This window comes from Ixodes scapularis, unplaced genomic scaffold, assembly GCF_016920785.2.
Source record: "Ixodes scapularis isolate PalLabHiFi unplaced genomic scaffold, ASM1692078v2 PGA_scaffold1__304_contigs__length_218370807, whole genome shotgun sequence".
In the NCBI taxonomy this organism is placed as follows: domain Eukaryota; kingdom Metazoa; phylum Arthropoda; class Arachnida; order Ixodida; family Ixodidae; genus Ixodes; species Ixodes scapularis.
Genome location: NW_024609846.1, coordinates 108,041,006 through 108,062,094, shown reverse-complemented (window position 1 = coordinate 108,062,094; position 21,089 = coordinate 108,041,006). Strand labels below are relative to the sequence as shown.

General features: G+C 48.3%; 1 protein-coding gene across 1 annotated transcript in view; it reads left to right on the top strand.

Annotated features, from left to right (window-relative positions):
- LOC115310771 (neprilysin-1-like) overlaps positions 1-21,089 on the top strand; it is a 163,130-nt gene that overhangs the window by 117,052 nt on the left and 24,989 nt on the right. Inside the window, exons 15-16 of the mRNA XM_040212952.3 lie at positions 12,088-12,155; positions 20,429-20,559. Coding sequence (XP_040068886.1) covers positions 12,088-12,155; positions 20,429-20,559 — 199 coding nt within the window. The remainder of the gene's footprint in view (positions 1-12,087; positions 12,156-20,428; positions 20,560-21,089) is intronic.

Below are 21,089 nucleotides of genomic sequence, written 5' to 3'. Positions count from 1 at the left end.
AAAATAAAAATGTAAGGTAGACGTTTCTCCCCGAAAAGCTGGCTTTTTTTTTTTTTTTTTTCCTTCAAAGACTGCTCAAATTCGGTCTTTTTCGGTTTTCACCGATTCAGAGGAACCCGCCTCGGGGGGTAAATATTGGTATTTATCGGTTTACGTCGAAAACACGGAAGAGTAAGTAAAAACAACTCGTTCATAAAAGCTCCCTCACAGGTTTTATAATTTTACGCACTTATATTCGGCGAGTTCCTAGAACATTTTATAGATTTGGTTTACAATTTCTTGCGTGGTAGTCGTTTTTGAACGTCTTGAACGTGGTCCGTCACTTGTGTGCCTCCGCCCATTCTTGAATACCGAAACGCAAAAACTCAGGGTGGAAAATGAAGGACCTAAATTCCCAAGAGCAGAATCTAACCTCGATGTCATTTCCTCCCAAGATTTTTCTTTTAAACAAAATATATGACCGATCGGACTTCTTTTTTAATCAATATTCAAAATCCAGAAATGTTGTCAACACAAAGATAATATAATATCTCGAAAAAGCCGTCCTCCTAGAGGCAATTATGGAAACAATTGAATTTAATCTGAGAAAAGTAAATATCCCGTTGAAGCTCTCAAGTTCCTGAAAATCAGCTAGCCGTGTTTGTATGGATAACCGAATTGTTTGAAAGATACGGCCACTTATTCTTCCTGAGAGAAATATAGTGTGGGTCAAAGAGCACTGAATAAGCAGAGACGAGAAGTGTGTTTGAAAGCATGAAACACATAACGGAACCCTCAATCGCCCATTTTTTTTGGTCAGTCCGTCCACAGTGAATTTCTCGCTCAATTTAGTGGGGAAACTAAATTGCTGTGTTTAAGACTGATCACGTGACCTCCTGTCACGTGACCGGATGTCACGTGATCTGTACACCAATTAAGTTTTCCCGCCAATGTCCGCGGGGATATTGGTGTCACGTGACCTGACGTCACGTGACGTATACACAAATTCAGTTCCCCCTCTAAATTTGGCTGGGAAATTGATGTCACCTGACCTAAACACCTACAGTTTCCCCGCTAAATCTAGCAAGGAAATTCACGCCAAGTGACCTGACCACATGTGACACATCAACACAATTTTTGCTACTAAATTTAGCAAAGAAATTTACGTCACATGGCCTTCACACCAGTTTTTTTCATTTTTTTTCTTCATTTATTATACCCTTAAAGCGCCCGTAGGGCTTTACATAAGGGGGGGGCAAGTACAACATTATTCAAAACACAAACATAAAAGAAATAGAACAAGAAAACAGGTGCTACGGTTGCTATGCGTATAAGTAAGTATTAAGAGAATCTCTAAAAGCAGAGGATTCTTGGATGATTACAATATTATCAGGAAGAGAGTTCCATTCGTATGAAGCTAACTGTAATGGTGAAAATTTAAAGAGGTTTGTTCGTGGAGTGACCAAATTGAGTTTTTGCGAATTGTCAGTACGCGCGGAAATATGCGGTGCAGCCCGGCAATACAGTTCTCTCTTCGATGGGCAGTGGTAATACAAAGTATGTAATGATGCAAGTCTTGAGATTTTCCTTCTGTCTGCAAGAGGTGGTAGCCCAAGTTTTTCCTTTAGTGAGGTGATGCTTGTACGCGTGTAGTTTTTAAGAATGAAGCGTGTGGCTCTGTTTTGCACTAATTCGAGTTTTTGTGTCAAAAAAAGCTGATGTGTATTCCATATTATCGAAGCATATTCGAGTTGAGATCTAATCAGGGTAGTATATGCTACAAGCTTTGTTTCCCAGTTCGCCATGTGAAGATTTCGTCTTAGAAAACCAAGGCTTTGATTTGCTTTTGCACTTATATGACTGATGTGGGCTTCCCAAGATATGTTTTATGTGAAATAAACCCCAAGATATTTATATGTATGCACATGTTCAAGAACTCCATCGAAGAGAGTGTAGTTAAAGTCAGCTGGACTTCGCTTAGTACTAAAATTTAGAAATTTTGTTTTTGAAATATTTATGTTCATTTGCCACTTTAGACACCATGCTTCAATTTTAATTAAGTCGTTCTGAAGTTCAATACAATCGTGAACGCTAGATATTTTTCGATAAATCACACAATCATCGGCATACAAACGGATGGTAGACTGGATAGTTGCGGACAAGTCGTTTATGTATAAAAGGAAAAGTAATGGGCCCAGCACGGTTCCCTGAGTTTCTTGTTAAATTTAGCGGGGTAATTGACACCACATGACCTAAACACCCAATCCGCCCCCTCGAAAGTACTTGGAATATTGATAAAAACCAAGGTTTTTCACTCCACGAAACTATGGTTTATAGTCTGATAAATGGTTTTAAACTATCGTATCTTAAACTCTGCACTTTTAGCATAATTTTGTGGAAACGAAATTCAGGAAGGGATGTGGTAGCGCTCAGTGACTTGTGTTAAGTGAGACTTTTGCTTTACATTATGAATGCTAGCACGATTCGACGAATATGGTCCGATTAAAATCTATTTTCAAGGATGCCCGATATAAACTGCGAAAGAATATACTTTCATTGAGGTACTTACTCAGGACACGCCAGCCACTTAAAAATAATTCATATTTTCTTTCCCGACGCTTTAATTAATTGAAACACAGATAATTCACTTGCGATGGGTATCGACATCCCTCAAGGATCGGTAGCACGTGTAGGCACTCTGTCAGTACTTTTTTTTTTATATAAAGAATAGGTTCAAAAAGACACTAGATCAGATTCGTACCTTACTTTTAGGTTACTGCAAACCCTATTTTGCTGGGGCAATCTTTTTTTCCGAGCTTACGTGACATCATAATCTGGTTATGGGTAGCTTGATTGAAGGAGTGTGCAAAACCTTTATGGAAGATCGAAGGCAGTGCGTTGATAGTTTTCTGTCACCCTTTACTTGGTCGCCATTCGGCATTGAGTTGAATAACAGCCTTCATAATCTTGCTATATTTGCTTTATTCTCCTCAATATGTCACCCCATGGCATATATTTTATGAATTTTACTTGGGATACTCAATATTATGCTTAATCGAGTCCAGGGTCTGACAAACTGCGGTTCGTGAGCCGCATGCGGCTTGTCGCAGGTCCAAGTGCGGCTCCCGGCTCCCTGGTAAACGGGGCCATCTTTCCCTCCTGTGTCCACAAGACGAGAGTTCTCGAATTAAAAAAAAAAAGCTCAATCTTGGCAGCTTTGTACTATCTGACGTACACACAGGTGGACTGCTTTTTGACACAGAAATGTGTCCTGTGACTGTGCTTTCGTTTATTTCTCTATAAATATTTTCGAACTGTAAACGCATAACCGGCATCAGGGGCAGTGGCTGACTGGCGAACCATGCACTCATTTTTGCTTAGTGGTTAAAAAAACGTTCTGACCCTTGTGTCATTTGTTGTAGTCGAAAATTATACTTTTCCCATTGGGGAAATGGCAGTTTCTTCGGTATCGATTATTATTAAAAGTAGCCCCTCTTTCCTATTTCCTTTCTGCGGCTCTCTGAACTTTTGTAATTTTGTCTGGAGCTCCAACTCCATGTCACACTGGCCACTCTTGATTTAGTCCATGCGTCTTGCGACGGATCTTCTTTGAATCATCGTGGGAAATGTATATAATTTTATTGTTTCTGTCAGACGATACAGCAGTTGCGCGAGAGAGCACACCGCGAGAGAGGAGTTCGTCCAGTGCGTGACAGCAGTTAAGATGAAAATGGAGCATGGATCTTAGCTTAATTCTTTATGCACAGGGTGTTTCAACCGGCTTGTCCCAAGGCTTAAAATAAATTGGTCCCCGCTACGCGTGTCGAACCAACGCAGTATTCTTTACATTCATATGAAGCAAGTAAAGATAATTTTTGTGTTAAGTCAAACTGGCTAATTAACAAAAATTAATTAGCTAACTGTTTTGAAGATTAACTAGCGCGCTAGTCATTTAACACAAAAACTTTAGAGCGTTTTGAAGGACACCCCAGTGAAGAAGGTTATTTTTACTAAGGATTGCGTGATCAGGACCCGGTGACGAAGGCTGTAGATAATCACGACTCGAAAATAGTGGACAAGACTTGACCAAGAGAAGTCCTCTATTCACACTCGAGGTATCTTCCGAGCTGCCTAAGCAAAAAAACCTCTCGTGACCGACCCATCATCTCAACTTCCTTAACCATAGCCTCCTCTATACTCACAATGCATGGCAGTTCGACGACGGAGCCATAGAGTGCCCGGTCGCAGATTTGGAGCGCGAGGATCTGGTAGCGCAGAGAATTTCTCGGGGAACCTAATCGTCAGTGAACAACTTTTGCAGCAGCGAGGACCCGAAACATGCCTTTAAAACCCGACGAGAAAAGAAGCGGCAGCGCGAGGAACCCGAGGAGCGCGAGCGGACATTCCATCGCTCGGGAGAAGTGTGTTTCGGCGTCTCGCCCCACCGGGGCGCCTGTCACATGGCTCTCCTCTCATCCGTTGGCTGCCGCTCTACGTTCTCAATTTCGGCGGCAGCGTCTCGTGGCAATCTGCCAAGCTTTGTCAGTATAGAGGAGGCTATACTTAACAATGGTGGAAGAAATACATTTAGGTGATGACTCTGGCCGCTCTTCATGCGGGGAGCGAGCGACCAGATCGTGTACGGCGGTAGCCTCGAACCCGGAGTAGTTAGTTCCGCGCTGCCGCGGAGGGCGCTGAGCTATGAGCACCATGAGTATGAGGTCCCTCTTCGGCGACCACGGTGTCGGTGGCGTAGCAAGCTCGCTTTTTCGCGGTATGGTGGTGGTGTGCGGCCAGCGGCTGGCCTCGCGTTTTGCTTTGGTCCTCTGTCGATGACAGGTGCCACCATCGTGCGCGAAGGTGAGCCTCAACCCGAAGAAGTTATGCTATAAGAATGGGAAAGACGTGCTTCGGTCGCAACTGCAATTTGGGGTAATCCTTCCACCATGTGCATTTACTCTATCCTGAAGCCTGCGAAGTTCGGCAACTGTAGAGTTGAAGGGGAGAGGTCATTACTTGACGTCAAGCACGTAGCCGGGATCTTTGTTTGGGGGGGGGGGGGGGCGCCCATGACAAAATGCAGTGTGAGGGGGAGGGTGGAGAGGAGGTCCCAGCAAAATGAAAAATTTCGGGGGGAGGAGGGACCGGTCCCCATGCTGGAACGATGATCCATCTGCTGGAACGGTGCAGTTGGCGGAGGAATTGGCTGCAGGAGACCTGCCGGCTTCGTCGGCGGTTTCTTGCGTCGCTGACACTCGTGGCAGGATCGGGTGTAGTGGTGGACGGTTTAGGGGAGCTTGGGCCAGTAATACTTTTCACGAATACGGGCCAATGTCCTGCTGTATCCAAGGTGTCCGGACGTCGGGTCGTCGTGACATGCTTGAAAGATGTCCTCTCGAAGGTCGGTCGGGATTACCAGCAGCCACGGCGAGTTGTTGTCCCCGAAGTTCTCTTTGTAGAGTACACCTTGTCGAATGGCGAAGGTTGGCAGGGCTCGTGAGAAAACACGGGGCACGGTACTCACGCGCCCTTCCAGGTGCTCCATTAAGGCGCGCAGCTCCGGATCGTCTCGTTGACGTCGTGCCATGTCATCGGTGTTCACTGCCCCTAGGAAGCACTCGTCGTCATCGTCGTCGTTGCTGCCGGGGGGTGTTTCGACAGGGGCCCTGGAGACGCAGTCAGCGTCGCTGTGCTTGCGTCCCGACTTGTAAACCACAGTCATGTTGAACTCTTGTAGCCGGAGACTCCATCGAGCGAGGCGTCCTGGCGGGTCCTTGAGGTTCGCAAGCCAGCAGAGCGAGCGGTGGTCCGTGACTACGCGGAACGGGCTTCCGTACAAGTACGGACGAAACTTCGTAATTGCCCAGACGACCGCAAGGCATTCTTTCTCAGTCGTGGAGTAATTTCTCTCTGCCTTGGACAGTGTCCGACTTGCGTAGGCGATGACTCGCTCGGTGCCTTCTTGTACTTGAACTAGTACCGCGCCAAGTCCTGCGTTACTTGCGTCAGTGTGAATCTCGGTGTCCGCATCCTGATCGAAATGTCCATGAACCGGAGGCGTCTGGAGTCGTCGCTTCAGCTCGTCGAATGCTTGCTGCTGTTCCTCGGCCCATTCGAACCTCTCGGCGTCCTTCGTGAGGTTTGTGAGTGGTGCGGAAATCCTTGCAAAATCCCGAACAAAGCGACGATAGTAGGCACAAAGTCCAAGGAATCTTCGCACGGGCTTCTTGTCTGTCGGCGCTGGAAATGACGCGACGGCGCGAGTCGTCTCTGGGTCGGGGCTAACGCCTTCGTTACTAACCACGTGACCTAGAAACTTCAGTTCGTCATAGGCGAACCGACACTTTGACGGCTTGAGGGTGAGTCCGGCGGTCCGTATGGCTTGAAGAACAGCAGGGAGTCGTCGCAAGTGCTCGTCGAAGTCGCTGGAAAACACTACGACGTCATCGAGGTAGACGAGACAGCTCTGCCACTTCAGTCCTGCCAGTACGGTGTCCATGACACGCTGGAAAGTTGCTGGCGCCGTGCATAGTCCGAAGGGCATCACCTTGAACTCGTACAGCCCATCCGGCGTGACGAAAGCTGTCTTCTCTCGGTCCAGTTCGACGACTTCGATCTGCCAGTAGCCGCTCTTCAGGTCCATCGATGAGAAGTATCGACAGTGGCGCAGCCGGTCTAACGTGTCGTCGATGCGGGGAAGTGGGTAGACGTCTTTCTTCGTCACCGCGTTCAGCTGCCGGTAGTCCACGCAGAACCTAAGCGTTCCGTCCTTCCTCTTAACCAGTACGACTGGAGAAGCCCACGGACTGCTTGCTGGCTGGATTATGTCGTCGTTCAGCATCTCTTGGACTTGCTCCTGGATCACCTCCCTTTCTTTGACGGAGACTCTGTACGGCGATCGATGCACAGGGCGCGCGTCGTCCTCGGTAACGATTCGGTGCTTCGCAACGGCAGTTTGGCGCACCCTCGACGACGTCGCAAAGCAGTCGCGGTACTCGGTGAAGAGGTTAATCAGCTACCGTCGTTTTGGGCCCGGAAGCTTAGGGTCAATGTCAAGCTGCGCTGGCGACTAACTGCCTTGCTGAGGTGGAGATGATTCTTCAGCAATCGCGGCGATTTCGGCGGAGTTCCGAAATTTCTCGACGTGGCCCACAGCAGCACCTTTTGTGAGGTGTTGCGTTTCATTTCGGAAGTTCGTCACGAGGACCACAGCCCGCCCATCCTGAAGTTCAGCTACTCCTCTTGCGACGCCTATTCCTCTTCCCAGGAGCAATTGAAGGTTGCCTTCCAGGACAACTTCGCCGCAGGTAGCTGTATCGGCCACGACGGGTACGACAACACTTGATCGCGGTGGCAGGTTCACGTGGTCGGCAGCGACTCGGATGGCGGCTGACGCTGTTTGGGGTTTCTCTGAAGGTGGCACAGGGATTCGCAGCGTCAATCTGTTTTCACGAAGGTCGATGACGGCGCCGTATTCAGACAGAAAGTCCATGCCGAGAATGGCGTCCCTGGCACAGTCTTGTAGAATGACAAATTTCACAGGGCACGTCTTCCCATGGATCTTGACGCGAGCGGTGCATCTTCCGACTGGTGTGATGAGATGCCCTCCGGCGTTTCGTATTTGAGGTCCATCCCACGGCGTCGTCACTTTTCGCAGGCGGCGAGAGAGCCTCCCACTCAAGACTGAGTAGTCCGCTCCGGTGTCCACGAGTGCCGATGCGTCGAGGCCGTCAATAACAACGTTTAGGCTGTTGGACACCGTTGCAGGGACGTCGGTACGATTCTGGGCGTCGGTAAAGTGGGAGCGCTCCGGCGTTCTTGGAGGCTGTTTCTTCCGTCGTTTTCGGCAACGTCACCTCCAGGCGTTGCCGCACTTAGTTTTCCCGGCGACGCAGGGGAGATAGACTCTCTCGGCGGGGTCGTTGCACTGGGGACGCTGAACGTCGTGGCGATGAGGAGCGGGCTTCACGGCGGAGAGACGATACTGGGGAGGGCAAGCGTCAGAGATGCTCCTCAATGTCGCGAGGGGGTTCGTCGTTTCTTGGGCGCGGGTCGCTCGGGTGGAACCCGCGCAGCCCCAGTTGTCTGTAGGGGCATCGACGGTAAATGTGGCCGGCTTCACCGCAGTGATAGCACAGGGGTCGTCGATCCGCTGTCCTCCACACGTCGGTCTTTCGTGGCGCTGCCTGTTCTGGGTGGGCGTGCGCCCGATCTTCCTGGCGTCGGGGAAACTGCGGCGCTGGAGGTTCACGTCGGGGTGGCGCGGTGTACGGGTGAGCAGGGGGCGGTGGTCGCCGGGTAGGTGCGGCGTAGCTCAGTGTCGGTTGTTCGGGAGCGGCGTTGACAGGAGCTTGTGGCTGCAGCGCCTTCTGAACTTCTTCCCGGACAATCACGGCGATTGAGAACGAATCCGGGCTTGCGGCAGCAGTAAGAATCTTCCTGATTTCCTCCCGCACGACGTCCCGGATGATGTCGCGGAGGTCCGGGCCGGTGCAGCTGGAAGTCGAGAAGACAGCGACGCCGGGAAGTCGCTGGTAATGGGAGGCCCGTGCTTGAAGGGCCCGTTCGATGTTTGTAGCTTCCTTGACGAAATCTTCGACGGTGGCTGGGGGGTTGCGGACAAGGCCTCCGAAGATGGTCTCTTTCACCCCTCGCATCAGGAACCGCAGCTTCTTCTCGTCAGGGGCGTTTGGGTCGGCGCGGTTCATGAGGTGGAGAACGTCCTCAACGAAACTTGTGACGCTCTCGTTTGGCCCTCGGCTTCTTGCTTGAAGAAGTTCCTTGGCCCGCTGACGTCGCTGCTGGCTGGCAAACGTGCGTCTAAGTTCCGTCTGGAAGTCTTGCCACGACGAAATTGACGCTTCGTGGTTCTCGAACCAGCTGAAGGCACTGCTCCGGAGTCCATGCGTTATGGCGAGCAACTCGTTCGTAATGTTGCAGCCAATCTTCAACGTCCTCGTGGACCTCCCCGTGGAATTGCGTCGGAGTCTGGGGTGCGACGGGAAGGTATACGACGGCGGCGGCGGACGGGTTCTGCGACGACTGGTTGCCCATCGTCGGCCTCGTTGGCTGCCTGGTCCGGGGTGGCAGAAGTCCGTGTTCCGGGGGTAGACCTTGGGTGCGGCGACTGGATCGGGTCTCGATTCAGTCGCCGCTCGGTCCTCGGGAGGCTGGGTCCGGACGTGCTCTGCGGGAACTTGGAGGGGAGCGCTGCACGGGCATGCGGGTACCCCGCACCTCCACCAAAATGTCACGGGTGGTGACCAATAAAAAAGAAATAAACAGGAATAAATAAACGTTTAATGTGGCGAACTTGTGCCAAAAATAAAAGGGTACAAAAGATAATAAGAGAGCGTCGCGGGCGTCGAAGTCGGCGTAACAGCAGAGTCAAACGCTGGGGCGAAACTGACTCCGCTCGCCTTGCGGAATCCCTTATGTACCCTCGTGGGTTTCTGGATCGTTCGGCCTAGAAGTTTCGGTGTGTAGAACATTCTAACCTCGATCAGCAAGACGGTTCTCGAATTCACTAGAACATCAAATTACACTGTCAACAAAAATGTGTAGTCGCGGCCAGGAATCGAACCCTGGCCTTCTGCGTGGGAGGCAAGCGCGATAACCGTTAGGCCACGCGCGCGGTGCCTACTAGGCCAGCTGCGCGCGCGGCAATATTACCATGAGCAGGAACAAACAAGCTCAAGAAAATAAGAAATCAGCAAAGCAGTGCTTGTTTTAGTTTAAGAGCGTGGGCGAGAAACACGGGATGTAGGAAATGGCGTAATTTGGTAGTATGCAGTGAGTTCAGCATTTTTCATACATTTGATAGCAAAACTTTTTCTCGGGTATTTTTTTTACGAGTAAGACGGGGTTACACCATACTCTGAGTGCATAGATGAAAAGTGATCTATGTCCTGTAACCGCTACTACTGTTTGATTTTCAGCCACTCTGTCCTCATTTTAATCTCGATGTCATCATAAATAAAAATGTTTTCTACTGACATGGTTTCTATTACCATAGTACCCGTTGACATCGTATGTACAAATCATTTGTAATGCCTTTCTACGGATGTAAATAATTATTTAGGCCCCATATGTAACATCATTAGAATTTATCTTTTTTTCAATAAGAAGGCAGGAGCAGGGTGGTAAAAATCACCCGACCCTGATAAAGCCACGCAATGTGCGTAAACAATTTACGGAACTGTTACCAAGCATTGTCGGGCAAAATATGCGAGCACGGCCCAACTGTTTAATGAAATTATTTTAAATTACTCTAAATTATTGAAAAGGCAGCAGATTGTGTCCGGAAGCTTTATATTTATACCAGTATTTTGTCAAGTTGATTCATCATCGGAATGTTCTCGTTTAAAAACAGCAATCGCACGAGGGAAATGGCAATGAGTGCTAATGCGCCGACATAAATTCATCATTTCATCTCACAGTACACAGGGACAGAATAAAGAATACATAATTTCCTTCACAAACCCTCTATACAACAAGCCTTCCCAAGACCCCTTATAGTTGAGCGCCATCTATCCCCGTGCGAGTGAAGCACGCTTGGTGTGCTGAACGTAATGTGGTCGCCGCATCGAAGAGAGAGTCATCACCTTGTGGGGGCGCTCGCGTGCTTAAGCTGGAGAGAGGTGTGAAAGCACCGCACATCCCGCTATAAAGGTCAGGCAAACTCTGCCCAGCGGATGTCGCCGCTGGGAACCCTAAAGGTAATAAACGCTAGTCTTGTTGAACTGTATTCCCGGTGTCGTACCTCCCTATGGGCAGCAGCAAGGCCAAACTGCTGCAACATAAATGTATTTCTTCCACCGTGGCCTTAACACATGAATCTCGCGCTAGCCTGCACGAGCACCGTCAGTTCACACATACACCGGGGCACACGGGCAAAGAAAAAAGCGTAAGCCAACGAGCACGAATGTGGGACTTATTCTTGTGTCCCTTCACGAGATAGCGCGGCTGATTCTCACAACCCAATTGTATCGTATCCACCAAGGTGGTCCTGGGGCGTCTACTTTTCTGTAGCCTTCAAGGAAGCGCGCGAGATTTAAAAAAACTTCACGTGTCTAAGAGCACTAATATTGCTGTTTGCTAGAGGTAACAGTCACCTAATATAGTTTTTAAATGTTGCGTGCCTCACTTTTTCTTCTTAAAACTACACAAATTATATACACAAATGCTACTTTTATGTAAATCACACAAGGAGATCTTTCTCCACGCTCTCTACAACTTCGTATGGGAAGGTTTGCAAGCGAGTTATTACTTAAAAAGCTAGTTATTTCATTTGTATTAGGTAGCCAGTTTGGCACACTATAAAAATAGATTGACTTGCTCACTGGGACTGCGGAAAACTCTGCATTTGTTAAATATGTGTAACGGCTTTATCCAAATAATTGAGACAAGTTAGCTAAAACATTGTATACAGTAAGCGTCGAAACAAAGACATTTAAAAAACAGTTCATATAAATCACGTGTCCTGCATCTTTTTTTATATAGTTTAACAATACGATGGGGACCTTACAACGTCACAGCACCTATATACTTTATACCTTTGCCGCGTATCGTGTACTGTAAAACTGCTTATCCTTGGGTCCCCTCCTTTTCGCCAATCTGTTACAAAGGACATAAACGCGGCAACTAAATATTGCGAATTCCAGACGCTTGCGTTGAAACTGTTAAGGCCCGAAATTTTCGTGTGCCCTTAAATTTCGCAAATTTTCAATTTCGCGAAAAGTAAGGGCTCGCGAACATTAAGGGTTTTACACTATTCTATTCGCGTGACAATAACCTTAAATTTATAACACAAAACTTCTACGAAACGGCTACTCTCAAATGTCTGTTGGGAGCCACCGAGGCAGCGTCTTCGGAAGTAATTGTGAGAACTGTCTTCTTCTTATGTACTGTTAGAGCATTGGATTTCACACCATTCTTCGAAACACCGTGCCTGTGAGGGCCCCCTGGGAAGTTCTTGAAGTTAGATAGTTACAAAAACATATTTACTTCAATGTCACACCCTAAAACTCTGCATGATGTCAATCTTTTATAACAAAGCTTAAGTGCGTTTCCAGATTGTGCCTAATGTCTTTTTCTTGTATTCTTCAGATCAATCAACATGGGAGCTATTGGGATGTTTATAGGTCATGAAATTACACATGGGTTTGATAACGGTGGTAAGTTTTAATTATATTTGCTTTAAAATTTAATGCACCGTATTTTCTGGTGCATAGTCCGCGGACTATACATGTTTAAAAGATGCTATTTTACCCGGTGCGTACTATCCAAAGGGACGAACTATACAGTCTAAAAGAAGCCGTGCGTCTAGTTTCTTGCAGAACACTCGGAGAGGCAATCACCGCAACTTACGGAGGCAGCTCAGTGTATGACGATGCCGAAACATATGTTTAGACCAAAAAACTCAATCTGAGTTGTGACATTAAGCAATGCAAAACGTCAGGCTTGCATTGCTTAATGTCACAACTTCGTTTCTTGGTGTAAAGATATGTTTCGGCATCGTCATTCGCCGAGCTCCCTCCGTAAGTCGGTGATTGGTTCTCCGAGTGTTGTGCGGGACAGTATTGGCGCACGGGCTTTTTTTAGTGTATACGTTACTCTTATTTCCCTCGACAAAAGAATATTATTACGATTCAAGGACTCCCATTCTACTAAGACTAGCGGCGCATCTAAAAATGAACTGCCACTTACCCCCCCCCCCCCCCACGTAAAAATGGGGTTTCCCTCTCCTTAAAAAAAGTTTCTCGGACGCCCGTGGTATAGTAATGGTGATTTATATATGATAGAAGCTCCTTTGTGAACACTAATACAGCTCGCATTTGTCACGATGTGCTATGTATGATCATTTTTACATTCTGGTTGGGCACCAAATGCGGACTATGCACGGTGTGTGGACCATCTAAGAAAAAGCTTTCTTTTTGGCTGAAATCGGCCTTTGCGGACGATTCAGCAGGGGAGGGCTATAGACCAAAAATACGGCAGTATAGTTCAGTTTGTTCCTTATATCTAGCTCATACATCGATAAGGCGAGTTTTGAAAACCTTTACACTAATAACGTTTGTACGAAAAAAATCTCATACACTTATTGACAGCTATCAAACAGGATTTACCTCAGCTAAGAAAACCCCCCCCCCCCCCCCAAACAAGCCTTGTTAAAAATAAAGCGGAGGATATGAACATTAGTTGTTTCAATTATTTGTATTGTTTTAATTTTTCGACCATAATTCTTGCCGGCATACGGGGTTATAAAGAATATCGCTCAGACAAACAGAAATATGGCACCGTTTCGGCGAAGCGGCGTTATGTTCAAGTAACGCAGGACAAGACGACTTTTGTTTGGGCTAGTTGGTTCTTACTAGACATGATTAAAATAGCGCAAACTTGACAAGGACAAAGAAGGCACACGTACAACAAGACTGGCGCTTACTTCCCACTAAATTTATTTCATCATCAACCAAGCAATATATACCATCGCCAGCGAGCATAAAAGCCCAAAAACACACATAAGAAAATTGTACTTTAAGATTATATGCCTACCACGCCCCGTTCTTTAGATAAAACCATCAAGACATCTTATTGCGATGCACTTTAATGCAGCTTAACCCGCTACAAGTATTTATGGCGGTAAGTCAAGGGTGGCAAGATCACATCTTTATCTCCATAAGCCTGCGTCACACATATGTTAAATTACTCCGAATGAGCCCCTGCATGTGTGTCAAACACGTTCGACGACTGCCTTGATTTAGTCAACTTCTTGAATCAAGATGGTCCAGACCAGTGATTTCCCTACACACCCCCTAGGGGAGGGGGGGGGTCTTACGCTACCCTTGTTTTTCAGAAGGCACCCCCCTAATTCGCAACAACTACTTTGTTCTCAATGCCCCCTCCCTAACCCCCTACACTAGAAATTTAAACACCAACCCTAATTTCAATTTCTGGAGAAACCTGTGCTCCAGGCACGCCTGATTATAGTTGCCTTTACAGTGATAACCTTTTGATAGCACCTTCACAATGTTCCAAAGCTATAGGCGGAAATTGATCACACCCAAAGTTTCTTAAAAAAGTTGTTCGACGCGGACGCGATCTTCATGAGGTTTTACTCCTCGACTACCTGCATCTTGACGGGCAATTCTTGCGGGAACAGCTTCAACGTTTTACCTTCCTAGAAGGCACTCTTGAGTATCTGGTTCTCGACCAGCTCGAAAATTTCACTATCTCCGAGCATGTGCTTGTACACCTTGTCGTTGTCGATGTTTTTCTTTTTAACGCTTTCCGAGTGTTACAAGAGAAACACACACACACACTCGCAGAGTACGCACATAAGTTTGATACTTTAGCCCTACGTTTGAGTAAACAGAAGCGGCCGCGAGATAGCCAAAAACATGTTTTTGGAGTAAAACTCGTCGAAGCATCAGGCTACCCCTAGGTCCTTACCTCAGGCCAACGTCACTAAAACACTAAGTTGGGGAACTCATCGTTGAAACCTTGGCCGCTGGCATCCACCGAGACCGAGCTAAATACGACAACAGCGCCGCTCCTAATCTTTTACTTTTCTGTGGTCACCTTGTGCTTTCAGAAAGCATCTGTTTGCGTAAAAACAATTTTTGTAGCAACTATTAATGGAGTTAAGCGCAAAATGACGGGCACGTGATGTTTTCAAAACTCTTTTGTTCGGAAGTTTTTCCGGCACTATTAATATTGTTTTTATACAACCATGTGTCCTCGGTGATTTCAGGCAGCGCGTCACGACCTTTGCGCATCCTAACTTCGGTAGTAACTCGCGGCGTGCCCGCTTGGGAGACGGGGGTGGCACCCCTGAAACCCCTTCCGGGCCTTCCCCCGTATCTGTTTGGGCACCGAAATTGCCGATTAAACCAAACATAGAAGTCACAGCGGACGCTGTAGAATGCGGTACTCCATGGAGTTCCTCGTGTTGCCGCTGCGGGAGAAATGACGGCGGTGTGATCCTCATTAGCTCGGTTCTCGAGTACGGATCGGTGCCACTTTCTCAGAGCGGGCTCTATGTTAGTTTCCCAACTGAGTGGTCCTAAAAACTGTGGCAAGCGGCATCGTTATACGCATTACTGGCACAAGTAGCGCCGCCAGCCCTCTGTAGTCGCAACCGAATTCGCACGAATAAAGGTCTTTGTCTCTCGGCAATCACCGCGTTCGGGTGTGTCCCTACGCGCCATCTACATGGTGTCAGAAGACACAAAGAACCTGGCGAAGTAGGCCTAATCTCAACAGGCCTAACGCTGAGCCTTCGCCGAACAGCCGCGCAACCCTGCTGCTGCAATGGCTACAGCAGCGATAGCGGGAAACGTGACATACCTGCTACCAGTCCCGAAGACCCTGGATATGTCCCGAGATCTTTGGGTGGCAAGGAAACTTTAACCGAGTGAGTACAAGCTCTACGCGACTACGACCGGGCTCGAAACGAAGCCTAAAGACATTCATGCGGCGACGTTTTTGGTCCTAATCGGTAAAGAGGGACGGAGGATCTTCCGCACGTTCAATTTGGAAACGGAAGCGGATCGCGACGACGTAGACAAGCTATTTGAAAGATTTGAGGGGCACTGCAAGCCCGTCGTTAACCTCGCGCACCACGACTTCGTTTTCGGCACAAGACACAAAAAGTCGGGAGAACGCTTCGATGAATGGCTGGCGGAACTGCGAGTACGGAACTGCGAGTACAGGCAGCTCGAAGAGAGGATGTTGAAGAGCCGCATCTTCCAAGGCATAAAGGACAAGCGGTTGCAAAGGCATCTGATCAACAAGAACCCATATTTCCGCAAGCTCGGGAAAATTTGTCGCACGCAAGAGACGACCAAGCAGGTACAAGAGATACAGAAAACGACCGAAGTAGGCCGCGGCAACGCCGACAAGCACCAGGACGGCACTGAAGAGGGCAACTTCGTACAGATTAACAAGGCGTGAGCGAAGTGCGGTTACGCGTACCAGAAGAACTAAGCCTGCCCCACAGAAGGCAAGAAATGCAAGCAGTCCGGAAAGCTCAACCACTTCGCGAGCGTCTGCCGATCAAAGAAGCCTAACAAGAGAGGCGCCGGACAGATGAAGACTCGGAAGGTTGACAGCGTAAAATGCGAAGGAGGCTGCTTTCTCCGTGCTGTCTCGTCGAGCTACACGCAAAAAGGTGGAGTCCGGAAAGCCGAGATCAACATTGAAGGAAAGCCAGTGGTTTCGCAACTTGGATACACGAGCAAACAGTTCAGTGATTTCACTCAAGCAACTGAAGGCGTGCGCTGCTTGGCTCCAACAGTAGTGCGCTGCTTGGCTCCAACTCCTTGTGTGTACAAGGAGTTGGAGCCAAGCAGCGCACTACTGAAAACATTTTTCGGCCAGAAAAAGAAAGCAGCCGGAAAGGTGACTCTGCAAGTGTCCAGCAAACATGGAGCTGCTCGGGCACCGTTTTGCGTTGTGCGAGTGCCGGTGCAAGCAACCTTCAGTGGTGAACTGCCCCACGAGATAGGGCTCATCACACTTGTGGCCACAGTGGCAGTAGAGGGCCAACTCTACAAAGCGGCACGACCGTTTGAAGAGACGTTCAAGGGTCTAGGTGAACTACGTGGGGTGGTGTACCACATGAAACTGTACCAAGGATCGCAAGGTGTAGTTAAGCCAGCCCGTAGCGTCGCACTGGCACACCGTGACAAGGTCAAGGCTGAAATCGACCAAATAGAAGTAAATGAAGTGATAACCCCCATCACCGAACTGACTGAATGGGCCAGCCAGATGGTAGTTGTGGTCAAGAAGACCACTATAAGAATATGCTTGGACTCATTTGACCTCAAAAAAGCGCTCAGGAGGGAGCATTGCCACATGCCGACGCTGGAGGACATCGTCATAAACATCGAGGGTGCCAAGTACTTTTCTACATTAGACGCCACAGGATTTTGACAGATTCGATTTGACAAGCCCTGCTCCTATTTGTCTACCATGAGCACGCATTACGGAAGATATAATATCCTCCGGTTGCCATTCGAAATTGTCGCTGCCCCAGACGTCTTCTATAGAGCAATGCATCAGGTGCTCAGAGGTCTCAACGACGTCGAAGTGGTCATGGACGACATACTGGTGTGGAGTTTCACAAAAGAAGAGCACGACAGACATCTATAAAATGTCCTGCAATGGTGCCAAGAGGTGAACCTCAAGCTGAACCTGGCCAAGTGCCACTTCTTGAAAGCGGAGGTACGCTACCTCGGCTTTGTGCTAACCGACAAAAGACTCTCAATCGACTCGAACAGAGCGGAGGACATACTTGCAGTTCAGATTCCAGGTATTTGCAGACATAAATAAAAACATATTCAAAGAAACAGAACACATTTCTGGGAATGGTGAACTTCGTTGCCAGGTTTATTCCGAACACGTCGGACATAAGTGCACCTCAACGAGACCTGCTAAAGAGGGACAATGCTTGGTTCTCGACCGACTCCCAACAAGAGCAACAAGAGATCTTTCAGCGTCTTCGGACAGCCCTATCACAGGCACTGGTTCTGGCACACTACGACAAGACGCAGCCCCTTGTGTTGCAGGTAGATGCTAGCCAACGAGGACTAGGAGCGGTCATCCTGCAGAATGGACGCCCCCTGGCCTACTCTTCTTGCTCACTGACTGAAGTCAAGAGAGATATGCAAAAATTTAAAAGGAGATGCTAGCCGTTTTGCATGACTGCTCACGCTTTCACGACTACGTCTTCGCTCAGCCGTGCATCCTGGTGGAAAGTGACCACCGCCCTCTCGAGACGATGATCAGGAGATCGCTTCACCAGTGTCCGCTACGTCTGCAAAGAATGCGCCTGGTTCTCCAGAAATATTCACTTAAGATAAATACAAGCTGGGAAACGAGATGCTCATCAGAGACGCCCTGTATCGGTTTCCATTGAAAGGGAAGGTACCAGAGGAAGAACACTTCCAAGTGAACGTAATTCAAGAGCTTTCAGTTTCCGCAGAAAGACTTCCACAGATCAAGCGGGCAACGAACCAAGATGAGTATCTCCGCATCCTGAGGGAGTATGCAAGCACGAAGTGGCCAGAGGACAAAAACGTAATCCCTGAACAAATCCGAGCCTAATGGCCGTACCTTGATGAGATCCATTTGGAAGGCGACCTCCTCTTCCGATCAAACAGACTGATCATTCCCTGCACTACGAGGAACGAAGTCCTTCCTCCTGCATGCAGCCCATGGGGGTACAAAACAGATGAAACAACGTGCCAGAGACGTCATGTTTTGATCTGGAATATCAGCGGACACCCACGAGAAAGTGGAAAGATGTGCGCTTTGCAGACAACACAAGCATAGGAAACAACGGCTGCTGATGATGAGCCATGATGTCCCAGAAGTGCCCTGGCAGACAGTTGGCGTGGACCTTTTCCACCAAGCAGAAGAAGAGTATGTGATCATCGTGGTCTTTTATTCGTTTTATTTCGAACTTCGACACTTGAAACGCAGAAGGGCAATTGTTATCAGAAAGTTCTGCGAAGCGGTATTCATTACGCATGGTCTTCCCAACAAGCTGACCAGTGACAAAGGGCCACAGTTTAACAGACACAAGTTTGCTGAATCCATGGAGCGGTGTGACATCATCCACGCGACATCAAGTCCACACTACCCCCGTTCCAACGCAATGGTTGAGCGAGCCGTCCAAGAGGCAAAGAAGCTTCTGAGCACGACTCTCTACGACACGGCAGACCTCTACAGCGCCCTGTTGGAATGGAGGAACATGCCAAGAGACAGGCTCCAGCAATCCCCAGTCCAGCGTCTGATGGGAAGAAGGACAAGGACATTGCTGCCTACGCACCGCAAGCTTTTAGAGCCTGAGACAGTGCCGCCCCAGCAGGTGACTGCAAGGCTTAAGGAGATGCGCCAGAGCAAACAGACCTACTACAAGAAACGTACAAGAACTCTAGGGCGTCGGCACCCTGGGTCGACGGTCTTTGTGTTCGACTGTTGGACCTCTCACTGGTCGCCAGCAGACGTAGTCACAGACGGCCCTGCACCCTGATCCTACATAGTGGCGAACGAAGATGAACCACAGCCTCGTCGCAACTGAGAGCATATCCGCTCCCACAGCCCTACAACGACGACGCCACAGCCTTCGGGATTCCAACCGGTGGCACTACAGAGAAGCTCACAGCAGCTCCGCAAGTCGTGTCGCTACATAAAGTGTGACTGAGCAAAGCCTTAGATCCAGACTTGTTTGCTTTTATTAAAGAAAGGGAGATGTGGGCAGCGGCATCATTATACGCATTACCGCTACAAGCAGCGCCGCCAGCCCGCTGTAGTCGCAACCAAAAGCGCATGAATAAACGTCTTTGTCTCTCAGCAATCACCGCTTTCGGGTGTGTCCCGACGTGCGATATACAGTAACGTTGCCTCAAAATCACTTCCCTCACATTCCGCCCGTTGACAAGCATTGCGAAAGAGCCAAAACGCTCACTTGGTCTTCACAAATCGCCGTCTTCTTCCAAATGGTAAATACCATATGCTATGGTCACCGTGACTGTAAAAAGAAGCGACTGCTGGATAGAGGCACGCGAGAACGCAGTCGGTAGCTAGCTACAGCCGACGTCATGTTCTCAATGTCTTCTAATAATGTATACGCGAAAACGCTAGTTTGGGTCTCCAATCTATGCTTCCACACAGACCAAAGCGTGCCCAATATAGAAGACAAGATATGGTCTTCTGTAGTGGGTACGCCTATTGGGTACGGTTTTCCTGTAACCTTTCCACCGAAACGTCATTCCTGCTAAATCCACATAGTAAGCTTAGCGTGCGCAAGCATCACGACCAATGCGTCTTGCAGCCTCTGAAAACGAACGCAACACTAGCACGCGATGATGCAACGGCAGGCGCATCTGCCGCTTTGCAGCGATGCTCGTCTGGCCAGCCCCTAGCGGCGTGCTTGCCGCTTGGGGCTGACCAGCCGAGCTCGTCCTGCTATCAGTTTCTACCTCAGCACCTGCGCGTTCGGTTTTGGCGAGAATTGCCGCGTTGATTGCCGGAGACCGTGTTCGGAAGCTTACGTCGGCCATTGCTCGCTTCAGAAGCTGCTTTCGCGTATATGTTTATTCAGGATAGGTTTCGCTGCCATGGTGAATGTGACTATACCAGACAGACATTATTGTGTGGTAAGGAAGTGAAGTGAGCAGAGTTCAGGTACGTGTTTGGGCTCTTTGGCCAAATATTTTTTTTTTAATATGGCAAACGCTAACAAGGAAAGTTCGAAATTATGATGATTAAGATATCTTCGTGTTTCCTGCCTGTAATTTTTTAACGAGCTGTAGAGGAAAGAAACATACTTTTAGCTCGCAATTAAGTCTTAGCTGTTTTCATTATGGCATTGTTTGGCTAAGCTACAAATCAGATAAAATTTTAATGCTTACCTTTATGCTCTGTCCACTTCTGCCATCAGGAAGTCAATTTGATGCTGATGGAGAGCTGCGAAACTGGTGGACCGAGAGCTCAAAGAAAGAATTTGTAAAGAGAGCTCAATGCTTTATAGACCAGTACAGCAACGTTACCGTAAAAGAAGTGAACTTGCCGGTAAGTGACGTCCTAACATACGTGATCGTTAAACAAAATAATCATGGATTTTTTCTTGAACAACCGAAGTAGCACATAACAGCTGGTTGTGGTAGGGGCAGTGCCGGTCTGCCGCCACGGTCCTACTGGACCGGGACCGGCAACTCCCCAGAAGACGAAAATGGTCGGTACGGCATCGGCGGCGCCCAGCCACGTTTATTCTGTTTGCGGGCGATGTTCCCAGTGACTACGCGGGCATGTTACCAACGCCAGTAAACAATTAGGTAACGAAGATTTTAAAATGAACCTAGTCCATTATGGAAGCAATTCCATAATGGATTCCATTTTTGAAATGTACGAGGAAAGAAGGTGATTCCATTTTTGAAATGTACGAGGAAGAAAGGATGAATGAAATGTAATTTGTGTTAACGCTGGGGATACCAAACTTCTGTTGATGAGCAAGACGAGAGGAAACTTAAATTGGGCGTACAATTAATTTTTTCCGTAGTATAGAATTATAAAAGTACACTTTGTGAAATGAGGAGTGGAGT